General features: G+C 39.8%; 1 protein-coding gene across 4 annotated transcripts in view; it reads right to left on the reverse strand.

The window, feature by feature from the left end:
- Positions 1-18,045, reverse strand: part of KATNAL1 (katanin catalytic subunit A1 like 1) — a 37,543-nt gene that overhangs the window by 15,021 nt on the left and 4,477 nt on the right. For 3 of the 4 annotated variants that reach the window (XM_088159544.1, XM_088159547.1, XM_088159546.1), the window contains exons 2-4: positions 13,589-13,764; positions 6,139-6,299; positions 4,083-4,251 (exon numbers count right to left, since the gene is read on the reverse strand). In XM_088159544.1, the coding sequence (XP_088015670.1) occupies positions 4,083-4,251; positions 6,139-6,299; positions 13,589-13,750 (492 nt within the window). In that variant the 5' untranslated portion in view covers positions 13,751-13,764. Of the gene's footprint in view, positions 1-4,082; positions 4,252-6,138; positions 6,300-13,588; positions 13,765-15,620; positions 15,821-18,045 lie in introns of those variants that run through there. The other variant, XM_088159545.1, reaches the window with a different exon arrangement.

The raw sequence follows: 18,045 nt of genomic DNA on the forward strand, positions 1-18,045 counted from the left end.
CATTATCATACTGCCCCCTTTAAGGCAATCCCAGCAGATTAATCACACAGAATTACCCTGAGGGCTGTAATGGCCAGAACTGGACTCTGAAGACACCTTGCTTTCCTGCAGGTTCTTCCCACTGCATACAAATGCCAAGTAACAACTGCCACATGCACTCTCCACCTCTTACTGCCAAAGCCAAAGGTAGCACCTGACCACACCTCACCACGGAAGCCAGCCCTTCCCATCACCACCAGGAAAAGGTAATGTGCCAAATGGAAATTCAGCCTGATCCAGTTTCTGCTGATACATCCAAGAGCTCCCAGCTTCTAGTAGAAATTCTTGTTTTAGTTTCCAAGAACACAGCCTGCTGTTCTGCACTGCTGAACATTATCCCATTTCCAACACAGTCATCCAATTCTTCCTGTCTGTGCAACAGCCTCATTTACCTCTTCTGGTGATGGTGCTTCCCAACTTGGTGTCACAAGCAAATGCCTCTTTTTTGTGCCAAGTTAAATTGGCACAAAAATATTAATTTAAATACAAAACAAGAGTCAAAAATGATTTGCCAGTTGCCTGCTACTTCTCCTTTCAGTAGTGCTTGTTTACTTTCCCCTTGCTGCCTAATCCCACTTTAAAATTCCTCTACATCACACACTAGATTAACAAATTGCTTCCCATGTGACATCCGGGTAGATTAATTTCTTTCTATACGACATTAACTAGAACTCTAAAGCCCTGGCAGAGGCAACACCTTTCCTTAAAAAACCATATTTCACTCTATTCCACTCTTCAGTTAGTTCCAAGTCTTTAGCTTTTCATTCACTCTAAATTTGTTGTAAAACATAAAAATTAACAACTCCAGTTGTCTGGATCACTTTTCCGTTACTTTCTCAATAGAGGCATTGTCAACACAACTTAGTCTGATGCTGTCACCATTCACATGAGACAGCATCAGACTAAGTAAATTTTACTTTAAAATGTGCTCCCAGGTCTGCAATTTCATCTACCAGTTATTTGAGAATTTTCAGATTGAGATTATGTAGCCTTCCAGTCCCAATGCATGGAGGTCTGTGCTTTCACCTCAATGCAACTATCTCATCTCACTTCATCTCACAGTTGGTGATGCACAGGAGGATAATCAATAAAAAATAATTTAATTTTTTAAGTCATACCTTCATTGATGTTAATATTCCCTTCACCAATACAGCTGTGCAGCCCTTGGCTGTTTCATATCCTCCATAATATTTACTGTCCTTATCCACTGACAGTCTAAAATAATCTAAAGAGTACTCTTAAAAAAGTGTTCCAGTTCTTTGATATGGTGTTATGCAATTTCTAAAAGACATACTGATAGGATTCATGCTACCTCTTTAAAGTGAACTATTAAACAGTAGCTAAAACTCCTGGTAATGCTCCAACAGAAGATACCCTGAAAACAAGCCTAATAATTTTCAGTAGAACTAAGAAGGAAAAAAATCCTTGAAAGCACTATTTTAGAAAAAGAAAAAAAAAAAAGGACACATAAGAATTTAGTGGATAGACGCAATCTGGTGGGTTTAGTTCAAAATTATTTTATATAGCAGTAAAAAAGGTAATTTTATTGGCATAGTCAGGTTAAAATTACTTATCCCAAGATGGTTACTGTCAGAATGAAAAGATGTTATGGTCTAGAGAGGAGAAACAGTGAAAGGAGACATTTGTTTCAAGTGAGGCAGAGCATTTCTAAAATATACGTATTATATTTACCTTGGAAAAAAGTATGAGTTACGTTATAATGCGTGGTATTATAGCCAGGACAGCATGCAACCTATTTCACTGCAGTCAATATCTTAGAAAATGGATAATTCATTACATGTTCTAAGTTGTCCTATCCTAGCACCCAAACCCAAAAACTACAGAGCTGAAACATTTAGCAGGAGAAAAGACACCTGGTTACTGAATATAAAGCTTCAGGTTTGCCCTGTTATTTTTAACTGAACATGATGAGTTACCAAATCTCTTTGATTTAACACACCAGGCTACAGAGGAAAGCTGCTTGATGGCTCAAACTCAGAAACTGAAGAACAAGCACTTGTAAACTAAGAAAGAATAAAACTGAAAGGTAAACCTTTTTTCATGCCTGTGTGCAAAATATAGGAAGTTGCATTAACTTCTTCCACTTCCCACACCTGGCTGTTTCTTCTTTCATTCAAAATCTTTCTCAAAGGCAAATCATGGATCCCTTACAAGAACCATTAAATAGCACATGAGGATTTGTAACCTGGGGTGATTTTCAGTCACATACCCCAGACAAAGGAACTAGAATAACCACCAAGGAGCTAGACAAAGGGGAATACAAGAGCACATGTATTGGAATTTTTTGAGGAGTAGACATATTTTCCTTCTGCCACCTAGTGACCAATTATTCAGATAAGAGCAGTGTTTTAGATGTACCATATTAAATGGAACACCTTCATGACTTCTCCTGCACCTCACAGCAGTACTATTGCTAATCACATTATTCCCAGAGACAAGTATTATACAAGTCATGTTGTTGTAGGCTCCTTATAGTAAAGCCCTATAATGCTCATCACCGGAAAGCTTGGAGAGCAGAGTTCACCCTCATTAGAGCTAAGACTTTGAAGGCTGCCTTACACAAGCACATCTGGTGAACCTGTCACACACCATGACTCCAATTCCCCATATAGCTGGCAAAACTTTCAATAATTTCACAGATCTTCACGAGATTTTTATAGCTTGCAGGAGGCACACTTGTTATTTTAAATCTTACTGTTCCAGGGTAGAGAGATTTCTAAAATGCTTGATCTGTACAGTCACTCAGTGGCACTGCTGAAAATGTGCCTGGCCCTCCCTTCTGATGGTAATAAGGGCTAGGATTACTTAATACTTTTCCTGTGTATCAGAAAACAATCTATGATGGAAAAAAGAGTATCTTTGAGTTATTCCTAAGATGTCAAGAAGTGCAATAGAAAGGTCACAAAGGAACTAACCAAATTTTGGAAGAAAAGTGGCCTAAATATTTTTTATTCATCTCTCAAGATCTGTACAATACTGTGTGCCCCCATAGGAAGGCATGTCTTGCATCTTTGTCTGTCAGGAAAGTAATGCCACTTCAGTACAGTCTCAACTTGTATAATTAATACCACTAAGTCCTTGCATTCCTGGCATTAACTCCACAATTAAATTTAAAAACACAAGTGTCTCAGAAACAGTGATTTGCACACTGACATTTTTCTGGCCATGAAACAGTCCTTTTTTTTTTACATCACCACTTTATAATGAATCACTGTTTCTCCTTTTCTTTCACTTCAGCACCACTTCTTTTTCATGGATCTTCAGAAGAAAGTATCTCCAAATTGGTCTAGTTTAATTCATTACTTTTAAAACAAAACAGTTCCAAGTTTCTTTCTAAACACTATAATAAATACAAAACCTCTTTCATAAACAAGAGAAAATGAAAGTTGTTTAGAGTTTGCTTTTAATACTTCTCCCTCACATCATTTTCAAGTATTTCAAATAATTTGGCACAGATTTACCTATAATCAGTGCATTTATGGAACTGTTCTGAACTCCTAGGCAGGCCCAAATTATACTGTGATGTGGCAGAGGCAATGGTACTGTGGAACTCCATTCATAATGCTTCAAGTCTAGGGAAGGACAGTGGTCTCATTTCTGCACTTTTTTGTCCTTAAAAGGAATCCAATACAGGGCTTTTATAAAGATATTAATGTAAAAACCCCACCAAACATGGGGGAAAGGAGGAGAAGGGACTTCATGCCTGAATTACACTTAGAGATTAAAGAGCAGCCCATGGTCTTCGGTCAAAGAATAAGAAACCCTCAGCAATAGGACACTATGCTTCCCTCCCTCAAGAAAATCTTACACCAAGACAGAGCAAACATGACAGAACTTTTCTTAATTTGGTGTAATTATTAATAAATGTCACCACAATACATGCTTTGATCATGGGGAAAAAGAAAGCACTACATTTTCCCACATGGGATTATTGTGACTTTGTATTAAATGACTAAGAGTGCTTCCCTTTGCCACGTGCTGCATCACAACACCTCCCTGCCAAGTTCTTTCCCACTTCTTACCTTGTCATCTCTTGCTCTGACTCTGGATTCCCTTTCTCGGCTGCCTGAAGATTTCTCCCCCTTGGACACCAGGTGTGCTCTGCCCGCGGGCCCGCGGGGCTGAAGCCCCGGGGAGTCTTTCTTCAAAGATTTTCCATCTCGGTTGGGACGTTTTATCTGAGGTGGAGCCCTAACAATAGCAACCACAACAAAAACATGCTAAAAACAGCGAAAAGAAGAGCAACATTAAGAAGGGAGAATTCTAATTTACCTTGGTACATTATTGCTAAAGCTGCCAAGACCCTAAGCCTTATTTCCCTATATCTGCAAATCCGAGACCACATTTCGAGTTCTGATACCCAAAGTAAGAAAAAACCACACAAAAGAAAAAATTAACAACATTATCAGATCAGTACTCCTAATCAGTTTTGTAACAAACCAACACCCATGTAACAAAAGAGAAACAATTTACTAAAAGTCTTCAAATTGAATATTCTTCTGACTCCAAACCAGGGCATTACATTAGGCTACATTCACATGCACAAATTCTACACAAACATATGACATTTCTGGTAAAATAAAAATCTTTAAAATAGAGAAATAAAAAAAAAGGTGGCTAAAAGCTTTGACAGGCCCCAAAACAAAGAGGAAGGATTTCAAACAATCCGCCCACCTCTGACTTCATTCTCCTGTGTAAAAATGTCAAAACATAAAAATTGTCTTGAAAGCAAAAGCAAACAGAGCCGAACTGCAACCACTTATATTTGTGTACATCACCCACAATGTCAAAGAGTACTTAGCATTAGAATGAGGAGAAAACATTTGGTTTTAAGACAAGGTGTCACCGTCATTTTTCTCTAGGGATTGAATTTGAATACAGAACTAAAATAAACAGCCAGGAATGCCACCCAAATTTAATAATTGTCCACTATTGAAACTTTTTCCTGGAATATGCTTTAAATTGACTACATTCTTAAACATACTGCTGGATACAACAGCAACGTTTTGCTTTTCATGCATTTTCTTCAAATGTAACAGCATAGAACAGTGCCTAGGTTTCCTTACTTATTTGCACAAGAGTCAAGTTTCAGCCTAAAAGAAGCAGATGAACTATTGGGGCTTTACCACTAAGGAAAATATGAAAAAAATACATCTTGAACTTTACATAACATTACCATAGAAAATTTGAGTTATTTCCACCACTCACAAAAGTAATCAGCATTAATAAAATTTTATACTTATATTCTTTGGTTTTTTGTTTTTTTTTAAAGAAAAGATCTTTTTGATAATCATAAAGCACAGAAAATTATAAATAAACTTGGCATTTCTTTCCGTCAACCAAGATCTCTCATTTTTGTTTGCTCCTTTGCTTATGTGAGTATACACACGTCAAAATTCTGTGCTCTTATGTTAGAAAAACATTGACATGATAAAGGTTATTTTTGTCTGTAAACTGAATCTGTTTTCAACCAGCTCTGTTAGGTTGTAAATAGGGATTTCAGAAAATGCACAAGCATCTATTTGAAGAAATCTATTAGCCAACTGAAGCTATCTTAAATATAGTTACAGAATAGATATACCATGTGTAACAGAACATGTTTAGCAATTAAACTAACCAATGGATTAAACACAGATTTAATTATCTGTAGCTAGGGAGTGATTTCTAAACACCAGATCCTTCAAGATTCTTCAGTTCCAGCTCCCTACAGACTCCTCAGTCATCAATTAATTCTTTTGCTCAAATAAACTGAAATTGAAAAGTTTTCTCCTTGCACATGAGAACATCAGCAGTCACCAAAATCCCATTTACCTCTGCAGCAGACTCTAGTTCCAGGCACTTAGTAACTCCTACCAGAATAAAGGACTGACTCTCTTTAGAATGTCAGAAATACATCTGAGTAATTTAAATACTTTTTTCTCAATGAATTAGATTTATTCTTTATTACAAGTGACTAAATTAAATGTAATAAATGTGTAAATTAAATGTGATTTTGATGTTACAAAAGCATTCAAAAACACATATAAAATTATGGTGACCCACCTTTATTCCACCCACTCTGCTTGAGCCTCTCCTTACCTGTGTTCAGCTGGAACAGGAGGAGGCCAAACAGCTGGATCTCTGAAATGCTCATCTTGGCAGGACACAGAGATATCTGGAGGTCTGTCCATTTTAAAACTCTCTAAAGTGTTGACAATGCTCTTAACTTGTTCATATTCTTCAACTAATTCTTGTCTGACCTTGAGAAATATGTATGTTATTTAAAAAATGTTACAATTCAAACTTTAAAAAGAACCAAACAAACATAGAAAGTACCTCAAGAACATATGCTAATCTCAAAGGCAGGGACTCACAAGTCTTCCTATTCACGAACTCCGACCTACCAGGCTGTAGACCTTTAACAGCAGCATAAAGAACTGAATCTCTGTTCAGTTCATTTTCCTGCTTGTTAATGTCCCAACCAGACATGATTGCTAACACAGTGATCACTCTTTCATAACATGTGCTGATGCTTGGATTTATGTGTGTATGTTGACATGTATGCACACATACTCTCATGCTAGTAAGGGTGTTGTTGGCAGATCTATAGTAATTTGCTACTATTCTGGCATAAAAGATCTCTGATTACAGTCTCTGATGTCCTAGTTATAAAACTGGCCAAATCATTAAAATATAATATTATAACATGGACTTTGTGAGGAGCACAGCATTAGTGTGTCCAAAGGAGGGCAACTAAGATTGGGCAAGGGCGAGGACAAGACTCAGAAGGAGCAGCTGAGCTCACTTGGCTTGTTCAGCTTGGAGAAGAGAAGGCTGAGGAGTGACCTCACAACTTCCTCAAGGTGGGCAGCAGAGAGGGCTCTCCCTGGGCACCAGAGACAGGACACAAGAGATGGAATAAAGCTGCATCAAGGCAAGTTCAAATTGGACATTAGGTTCTTCATTGGGAGGGTGGTCAGTCACTGGATCATTAAAGTAGTCATGGAACTAAGTCTGCCAGAGTTCAAGGATTATCTAGACAGGGCTCTTAGTCATGTGGTTTAGTTTTAGGTAGGAGCAAGAAGTTGGACTCAATGATCCTTATGAGTTCCTTCCAGCTTGAGAGTTCACCATGGTTTTATTAATATATGTGACTGTCATCAGCAAGATACTGGTACGGACAGAGGAAAAGAGAAGGGTAAATCCCCAAGGCCCTGTACAGATCTTGAAACACTGCATTTTCTTTACCAGGAGCTTTATGAACACCTGTACAAAGAGAGCCTTAAGTGCAGGAAGATCTTGACCATTTCACAGGGTAAAGCAGTCTTCTTGCTCATTCCAGATGGGGTAACTGTATCCTTCCAAATAACACAAGACATCCAGCTCAGGCAGGATTATTCCTGCCTTGCTTTGCTCTCTTTGCTTTCTCATCACACAATCAGTGGACACATTCCCCAGTGTGAGAGCTTCCAGCTGAGTTACAAATGTGATTGATTACTAACTTGGTTCCTTCAAACTGTCTTCACACACATCTCTCCTGTCCAAAAATAAATCCAGCCAAACAGCCGCTGTGAGGTACAAAGGAATGATACAGCATAAATCCTCCAGGGCATCACTTCATAAGAGACAGCCACTTCCTACTCCAGTGCTCCACGAGTACTGACAGGATTCCTTCTATCAGCCTTCCAAAACATGCACAGAAATTGGTGGAAAACAGCTTTCTAGCACTAACAGCCAGTGTGCTGTCATTTACCTCACTGGATCAGCAAGAGGATGGATGGTATCTGAAAATTAAGGGAAAGTGACCATTTGATGCCTAGGAAGATGAAAACAGACTAACATCTGCCAGCCTTCTCTTAACCAACCAAACTCTGAAATACACACCCTATTTCTTAGTCAATACCTGGCAAATCAATCAACAAGGAATCTTCAACGTGTGGACCACAAAGGAAAACCAGCTAGAAACTCCTAGAAGCCTTAAAGAAAATGACTCACGTGCAGAAACGCTTCCTTGCAGTTGAGAAACAACCCAGACATGGGCCCAAAAAGGCTGTGCAATAATTATGAAGTTGACTGAGCAGTGTCTTTCAGTGATCACTGACACTCTGAAGCAACCTAGGAAGGCTGCAAATGGAAAAATCAGTGGTTTAGACTCACTCAGTCTCTTTGTCCCCCATCATATACATCCTTATGTGCCAGACCCCTCAGGAGGCTCCAGCTCAGGTTTTAGAGAGCCTAAAGAAAGTTATTAAGTTATTTATGTTATTTATGTTTAAGCAGTTTCAAGAGACAGTGTCCCAAGTTAGCAGCTCACCACTGCCAAACAGAAAAAACTCCTTTCACTTCTTCTCTCCAACCACACTCCATCCCTGCTCTTCTGCATTCAGTTCTGGCATCTTAATACAGTAAGACAGGTCGGTAAAATGGCAAAAAAATGGCCTAGGAGAGTAAAAAGAAAATAAAGGACACTTCTGCTGGGTTAGCAAGCTGACAAGCACACCATCCAGTGATCAGGTAAATTCCAGGGGAAAAAAAAAATTACAGGGGGCAGAGGAGGGAGAGAAGCTAGTGCAGGTGGAGGGAAGACAAGGTAGGGAAGAATTTGGCCTCTCTAGGAATGGCAGGATGTTAGCGGGATTCAGCTGCCATGTGAAGCTGCCTGGTCCCCAGAGCCAGGCTCTGGTACGACAGTCACCCCTACCAGCCACATCACCTCCTCCACAGAAGCAGCATCGTGGGCACTGAGTGATGTTGGAAGGCCCAATAAAAAGCCTTTCAGCTCACAGGATGGCCCCACAGCTTTGTTTTGACATGCCAATCCGAAGAATTTCCAGCAACCAAGCAGAAAACACATCCTATCATATGGGTATAAAACAGAGTGAACAAGAATAGAGTTCACTTGTTCTTAGTGGAAGTTATAAAACCCATTTCAGGGAGTACCTCCATATTTCATAATCTGGCAACTGTTATATTTTTTCCATCACCAGATTTTATTTGCTATGTTAGAGCTTGTCCTTCTATACCCATTGCAGTAAGTATGGGTATTTGTACCTTGGTAAATACAAATAATGTGTGGTTTTTAATATTTGGGTTTTTTTTGCTGAAGAAAAACTGATCAAGTTTATCTCTAAGTGTTTTCCAAACCTGAAATTACTACCTGCAATTAGCGTTAGTTATTCAACAAGCTCAATCTTTTAAAAAGTGAAAATAAGAAGTCCCTAAACCATATCCAAAACAGATACCTTGCAACCCTGTCTCATGCCATGGAGTGAAGGTACAGCTCCTATAATGGCATCTATTCATGAGTTACCCACAAGAATTTCTTAATTAATCACAATGTAACCTACTAAATGTTAATGAAACAGGCATGAAGCAAAAAGCAACAAAAGCACAGATCGACCAAAATGTGTTTGAAATAATAAAAAGAATTCACCCTTTATTCTTTAAGCAGGATTACAGTGCACCTAATCACCTGCACCAGTGACCATAGTCAGTCAGGGTGCCTGGCTGGCTGCTCCAAGTGCTCAGGGAATCATTGAACTCCTGCTTGAGCTCCAGCAGAGGCCCTGTGCTCTCAGCTCTTGTGCAACACAGAGCACAAGGTTCTAACACGCAGCAGGTTTTGCTTGACAGCCGCTGGCCTTGTCATAAGCCAGCGCTATCTCCTGGGGGCACGCTCTGCTGTCATTCTGCAGCTGCTGAACTGTCACTGAAGCAGCTCATTCCTACAAGCCAGCTGTCTAGTAAAAACACTGCAGCGGCCAAGAAACTCTCTCAGAATAAACAGAGAGAATGTCAACACAAGTAAAGTTCACAGTAGTGGTAATGGGACTAAACCTACCTTTTAGTTTTGGTAAGGATGAGTTGATTCTGATTTTGAATCTTTCCAGTCCCAACCTGCATTTACATTAATTAATATGCCTACCTGTCAGCTAAACCTCAAAGCACAACAAAGTAACTTCTTATTTTATAAAAGAGCTCAGGAGGCCTAGGAGTAAAGATGCAAATGGAGCCACACTCAGCCAACCCAAGTGTAAGCTGGGAACTCCATGGATGCAAAACAAGGATGGGTCTCTAGAGCAGGTCATCCTGATATCCCCAAGACAAACCAGTCAACAGTTGATCAATGGCTGTGAATTTTCCATTAAGTCAGAGGAATTCTTATGCTGTCATGTCAGTGCTTTGGTGGATCCTCAGCATTCATCTTTTGCTCAATTTAAGTTCTGCAGGCTGTGCCAGACTAGTAACAAAATCCCTCTTCCCTGGTTAGCACTGATTTTGAATTCCCAGAAGCAGTACTGCATCGACTGTAACTAAGCCAGTCAGTTGTTCCCAGGGAGAAGATGTTGACACGTTCATATTCTTCCTCACCCTAACCATCAGCTCCAAGCAAGAGGAATCCTTGTAATCAAGATGTTCAGTTGCAAAGCTGAAGCTGTCTCTCTGTGTTACATGAAATACAGCCCAACAAACACTTGCATAGAACATCATTCTATCCAGATCAATCTGTAGAAATTTGAAAACAATGACACCTACACAAAGAGAGGTAAATCCAGAGCATTTGGGAATCTGACCCAAAATCCCAACTACTTCTGGTTCACCTGGGCTTTGATATTGCTCAATAAACTAATGGGAAAATCCTCTCTCATCTTCTCTCATACACAAGGCAACAAAACAGATCGACCAAGCATGAGGTACCTATTCAAGATGGAGCACCCACTGGTGAGAAGAGACCAAATGGGAAGAGCAATGGCTCATGTAAGAGTTGTAAGCTGCACAGTCACAGCTGGAACCATTCTTTGAGAAGTTCCTCAAATGAACATTTTTGATTTACACGGGAACATATCCACAAACACATGAAACTAAGTTCACTGCCTCAGAAGTACCAGTAGGACAAACATCCTGTTAGTGAGCTGCACACAAACATACAGAAAAGGAAGAGGATGCTTCACACTGACACAGCATCCCAGGAATCCTTCAGAAGGTTCAAGATTTTGAATGTGCATACAGACAGTATATCCAAGAGAAAAAGCTGGTCTAAGTAACAATCTTCTCCTTTGAGCACTTACTTACATGGACATTCAAGAGTAAAAAGCTCTACCCACACAGTGTTAGTGATTGCTAAACTCCTCTTCCAAAAGGTACCAGTGGTATTATCCTTTCCAGATTCCTCAGATGATGGAGAAGCTGAAGAACCTGAAGAACAGGCTAGTTCCACATGCTTGAGGAGGCAGCATTTCAGGTAAAAATCAACTGCATTAATCCCTTTGACTATGACCTAAGGGTCACTTTGCTTCTCAAGCCACTTGTAAGAACCACACTGGTATGAGAATCTTTTGCGTCTCCACATTACTGGTACCAAGTGGGTTGGACCTGAAATTTGCTAAACTTACATAATGCGTATGGCATAACTCTTTAATGAGAAAGATCTAAAAGTAATATCTAGATATTGCTTTAATACTGTGAATTAATGCTACTTGTGATCCAACTTCTTAGTTAATTTTTTTTCAGAACAGGCTGTCGGTCAAGACAGCTCCTTGACTGCGACTGACAGTTTGGATGTAGTGACTGCTGGAGCTGGAAAGTAACATCCACATCATCAGACTCCCTCTTAGTCTGTCTCAAGTAGTGAGAAAACAACAATTATTTATTAAGAGTGAGTAAAGAAAGCAGGTTTAACTCTATAGGTCTCCCCAAAACATGCAAGCTCTGGTATGGAATAGCTAGCAGTTCCAGGGCTGCAGGGTTTGCTCTTGGGCTGTATCATTTTGTCCCCTTAAACGAATGAGAAGGTAAATAACCTAGGGATGAACATCCACATGCTTTTTTTCAGTCACACTTCTTACTTTTTGTTGTTTGTCTCTGGGCCTGGCAGCAGTAACAGCAAAGCAATATTCTGACAAAGCTCATCTGCCACTACTGTGTTGGGAAGTTTCAGAATTAACATGAGTGCACAGCATGACAGACGCTACCTCACCTGCTGCAGATCTTTATTGGGACAGATTTCTAAAGCATTTATGTGACATGCTCAGGGGCCATTCTTCTTTTGCCTACAGGGGATAATTTCTGAGAAGGTGCCAACTTCAGATCCTCTCCTAGAGAGCCAGCTGCCTTCACCATGTAATAAATTCTGGAAACTGTGTTAATGGTCCTTTTGTATTTGAGGTTTGTCTCCGATGTGCAGCACACATTCCATGGTGCACAAGCTTCTCTGAAGCAGTTCAAACAACACACAGTAATATGAGTCTTCAGTGACCTTCACAACACAAGAGCTGCTGAAAGTTTATTGGAAGAATCAGTGTCATCAGAGCAAACACTAAATACTAGATGTGAATACAATGCAGTGGTTCAGCTGCAGAATGAGGAAATCTTCATGCTCTACCTTCACATCAGTTGCAAGTTTGGCAGGAACTAAGGACATGTACTGAGCATGAACACCTTGTACCAGCAAGTCCTGGGGTGGGAAAAAGCTTGAACACAAGTACTTGAATGTGAATATCTCCTATACAACATCCAGCTTACTACATTACCAGGAAAACTATCTCTGCTGGATGTACATGCACATGCTTTGCAAACAGCCAGACTTCTACAGTTCTATGATAAACACCCATGAATTGTACTGTTACTACAAAGTGATTGTAAAGTGTCGTACTTATCAGTACAAAAAATTCTCTATGTTAGTGTCAGAAGTTTCAAACACAAACCCATGAACAAATCTGCTGCAATAAAAATGAAAATTGCTTCTGTTTTTAAGTGATATCATTTAAACATATGATATTTAGAAAAACTCTTATTTATCTCTTTAGCTACCTACTGTATCTTATAGGAGCTACGTTATTCTTTCAAAACATAGCCTTTATGCAACATGAATTCTTTATTCTAGTAAACATCTTTATATGATTTTCCTCCTTTTTTATGTTTATAGAACAGTTTGTGCACCATGAAAAATGGGCCAAAAAATGTAAGGAAGACTTAAATACTGAAAGTAATAAATAGATGTCCTTGGGGGTTCTTGTATTTCACCAGTAGATTACTTCCATGGCTTCAACAATACTCTGTACAGCAGGGAGATGGATGTGTGCAAGATTTGGGCTAAGAGTATGACTTGCAGTTTTAGAAACCTGATCCAAATTTGTACACTATTGTCATTTAGTTAGCTGCTACTCAGACAACAATTCTAGTGATGCTAACCCACCCACTCACATTTTAGTTACTGGACATTAGATGGCCAAAAGATACAAGGGGAAAAAGAAGTCCTTAATTTTTTCAAAAGTGTGCAATCATGGACAGCATGCACATACAAACAGACCAGGAATTAGACAGACATCCTAAGTATAAACAAAAACATAATTGATTCTGTTAGAACAATAGAATTCCTTTTGAACACACCACAAAAAATTATTTTCCCATGAATATCAACAAATTGTAGTACAACAAATGTAGCCAACATCACTGAAATGTAAGTCCTCAACATCTTATAAGGTTTGGGAGGTATAGTGTGGTTTTCAAATATAAAGTAATAGAATACAGGAATGTTATTTCACCCTACCTGTTGCCATTTGCCCTTAATTGCTGGATCTCTGATGGACTGGCAATGTCTCTGGATTTGCTGGATGACACCTTGGTAATATACCATAGAAGAGTCATAATTCCCAAGGAGAGCATATTCTCTTCCTTTTTTGGCATTGTCACAAATCTCTGCTAAATTCATCTTTACTCAGAAATCTAAAAGAGAACATAATTACCAGAAAAAATAATTTTATGTGCTGTAGAAAAATTCAGACAGTGACGCTTCAGTTTTGTTATTTCTCTCATAGCTAAATTATGTCTTTCCAACACCATTCCCATCTAGTCCTGCTCTGCTACAACCATTTATGTGTGGAGCATCTCTTTGCTAGCCTAAGGTTTCAGATCATGAATTGTAACTCTTTTATATTGATAAAAACCACAACTTCTTTGCTGCCTTTGGCCCCAATCTTGTTAAATTAATGCAATAAAATTAAATTCCCTGCCCACACTGAACCTAACAAACTAAACTTTAATTTGTAGATCACCACAATGTATTAGCAGCCATCAGCCATGAATCACAAATCACACGAGGCATTAAATTGCTTTTTATACTGTTGTATTACATACATGCCTAAATGTGCCAACCAGCATCAGGGATGTCTGCACTCCACACTTTCAAGAGCCCTCACCCTAATGAGATTATGATATGGTTGAATGACTGCTCTGCTATAGACAAAGTTGAGAGCCTCATTCTGTTTAAATACTCTTTCAAAGTACTCCAACATTCACATGCTGACTGGAATTTTTTCATTAAATTTAACATGTCACTTTGGGATTTATGGCAGAGTTAGTAATCCAAATTTAACATTCCTTAGAACAGTGATTCCCAAAGTACAGCCTTCCCCTAGTCCTCAAATTGCAGCATGACTTTAAGGCAAACCTATAGTCTAGATTTTCCCACTAACCAGTCAAGAAAGCAATAATCCAGACATTCAGAATTAAGCTATGTTGTACAGCTAGGTTTGTACTTAAGGTTCAAGATTGAAGCAGTGCCTGTCCTTTTACATGAATCTCATGTGACTCAAAGTTTAGGTCTTCACCACAGAAAAAGAGCATCAGTTCCTTTCCCTTGTACTCTAACTCAGTATGTATAGGGTCCCTGACATTCACCCAGATATAAACCACTGGAAATGAAAAATAAAAAAATGCAATTCATTGCTATGCAATGCAGAGTTGCATTGAGCAAGAGGGAGGAGGTCACCTCTGGAGGGTGGTCCACTAGCTGCATCAAGGGTTTGGCAAGACCAAGGGGGTGAAGAAGAAACCAGGAAGGAACAAGGGGTGCAAACACAATTTAGGCTACACAGCTGAAAACAGTCCATGCTACAGGAGTGCACACAGAAGGAACAGGTGGTAGCAGACAGAAGCCAGAACAGGGAGAAGCAACCTCTTACATCCTAGTGGGTTATAAAAATGCTAGTAGGTTTTATAAACAGACAAGAACAAGATGGCATTAAGGAGGATGTGTCTTATGCCTGTATTCCCTTGTGCTTAGCAAAATTCAAACCCCTGACAATTTAAACAGACATCCACATGACATTCATTCTGCCCTCAGCAAACACATGCTCCACCCCCTAAAGGCACCACACTGATGGTCCAGCCTGCAGCTGCACACCAGGTCTGCTCCACCACCTCATCACTCCTGCTTTCTGCAACAAAGCCATGGAAACCTGCCACCCTCCCTTAAACCCACAGGTCACACAGCTTGCATGTGGCTGATGACTGATAGCAAGAACATGCTGCTACCCCGCAGCTGACACTCCACCAAGCACAGCAGGACATACCGGGGCTTTACTTGTCCTCATGCTGTGCTGCACATTTCAGCTTGCACAGCATTCCCACCGGCTGTTGTAAACTACTGGGCAGGAGAAAATCTAAGGTGGAAAGGGTGACAACCCTTATTTTGTTTTCTGATACATCATTACCAAGAGCTAGATTGGTGGCAATTCAGATAATTTAATTTTTAAATACGAAGTTTGTAATTAATAGGGAAAAAAAGTGATATCACTCACATTGCACCGGAAGTAGAAAAAATTATAGGAACTGCAGATAGGTTATAACCCATTCAGATCTCATGAGTCAACTTATGAATGAACAGAACAGCATCTGGGGCAGAATCCATTGACCTGTCTTCAAACACATCAGATTAGGATTTGCTTCACAACCGGCCTGTCACCATTAAGATAAACATTCCTCAAATCTCTGGAGGTTTTCCCTACACGTGGTGAAAGAGAGTAAGTAAATAAAACATTTTAAAGGAACTGCTGAATTCAATTCCTAGAAATTCATTAAACAGAACACATACTTGCTTTACAATCTCTCACTAGTTCCCACCCACTGGGCATATTTAACTCCCTTATGCCTTAAGAGGGCTGATACCAACATCCAACTCCCTTTAATTCCAGAAGAGTTCCTTGCTCACCAGAGGAGACAACCTCCTCATCTCTGTCTATGGTGGAAGCTGGGTCAATCCACAGGCAGGAGGCAAGCCATAGGAGCCATGCAAACATCTGCCCACTTCAGGACAGTGGTTAGATAAGGTTGAGAAGGCAGGACGCAAAAAAAATTACATGGTTTTAAAATTGCAGGAGCAAACCAAACAAGACTCTCCCATTTCTTCCAGCTACCAAGAGTTTGGAGGCTTTTAGCCTCATGCTGCTGATGCCAAAGCTTAAATATGAGCTTGATGCCTGGTGTGTCATACTGAAGAGCTTATCAAACACTGACAGGCACTGAAACTTAGAGCATGGAGGAAGGCTGGTGGATGTACACCCTATGTACCTACTGAGTGATCAATACCTCCAGAGCTAGGCTGGCAAAAGCCCCTGGATCTTTCCTGTGGATTCAGGCACTTCAGTTATTACTTATCATCTACCCTAGACACCAAAGCAGGCCATATAGCTTGAAAAGGTGATGTCATCCATTTACCTAAGCCATATTTGAAACAGCAGCTGTAGGCCTCAGTCCTAAATCAGTGCTTTCCTGGAATCCCAGGCAGTTCTCTGAGATGCTACTGCTATATAAAACTAATGCTAAAAACAGTTTAAACAAGCTACAAGCCTTCTATGCACACCAGTGAAGGTAATGTTCCGAATAACCAAAATAAATCAAAACAAGTCCAAAATCAAGGAAAAATTATTTTTAGGAAGGAATTACTTCCTGTGTTGTTCTCTGGACATCCCATCCCTCAATGTCAGGGATGGGGAGGAAGGGAGAAGTAACTAGAACTAACCTTTTTGCATTATGTACTCATTCTTTATTATCTGTTCTACATTGTATTACAGAGTTCATACAATATCAGAGATGTCCAAGGAACCAGAAATACAGAAATCATAAATAGAGCATTTTGTTGTTTGTTATCTGGAGCTTTGTTTCGATATTTAATTTTCCTACCACAGACACATCTTTTAAGTAAATATACAGCCAGGGACAACGGTTGTCAAGTACATTGGGAACAACTTTCACACTTCTTGCGACACCAGCTTTTCATTCTACTGTTATGTGGCTCTCTCCTGCACTCGACCGTAACAGCTCCACTGCACGTCAAGATTTCCTTGGAGATTCCTTAGTTCACGGATCATTGACAAGAAGAGACATTACAGACATTCATGCCGGCGTGGCTGCCACACATGGGGTCTTAAACCCACTTGTTAAAAACCCTGCAGCAGCCAGGCTAAAAGGTCACAGGGGATATTAATCTCTATTCTTTGGAGCATAAGCTAAGCTGATCCCTATCTAGGGTCAGAAAAGAATTTTTCTCCCAGAACTAAAGCAATGCACAATTGAGCAAGATACAAAAGTCTCTACTTTAACATTAAAGCATTATACACACAAAACATATCCATGGGTAGATAACAGTGACTGTGTGAACAACAGGCAAAGGGGGACAGCTTGCTTAGCACACTATTCCAAACTATGTGCACCAGTGGGAATGGATATACAGGACTGGCCCCCTTGAAACCCTCTCTCTCAGCATTATCTCACCACAGTGTTACCAGAGGCAGCAAATGCTCTCCCCTGTAGAGGGGGTCTGCAGCAGGGCTTTTCCTCTTGCTTGATTCCAAACATTCACTCTACAAGTGCCAAAATGGAAGGCATCCGCTATCTTTACATGTCTCTTTTATGCATGTGCTTTGACACAAACAGTGACACCACTGCATCCCATTTTCTCCACAAGCCCTTGACTTTTGCACAGGACGGAAGACTCTCGCTAAATGAGCTTTTAGATACTTTTGCTTTATTCTCATTGTTTCAATAGTCACATCAAGCCTTATTTACTACCTACTAATCAGACTTTTCTCAAAATCAGATGTTAATTCCTCACTGAGAGGGCTATACCATACATGGATTTTTCTGGACATGTGTCTTTCTCTGCCCAAAATTTTACCCAGGCAAAACAAAAGCATTCCACAGCTCCCTCAGATTGGTGGACATATG

Source organism: Sturnus vulgaris, chromosome 2, assembly GCF_052056855.1.
Source record: "Sturnus vulgaris isolate bStuVul1 chromosome 2, bStuVul1.hap1, whole genome shotgun sequence".
NCBI lineage: Eukaryota > Metazoa > Chordata > Aves > Passeriformes > Sturnidae > Sturnus > Sturnus vulgaris.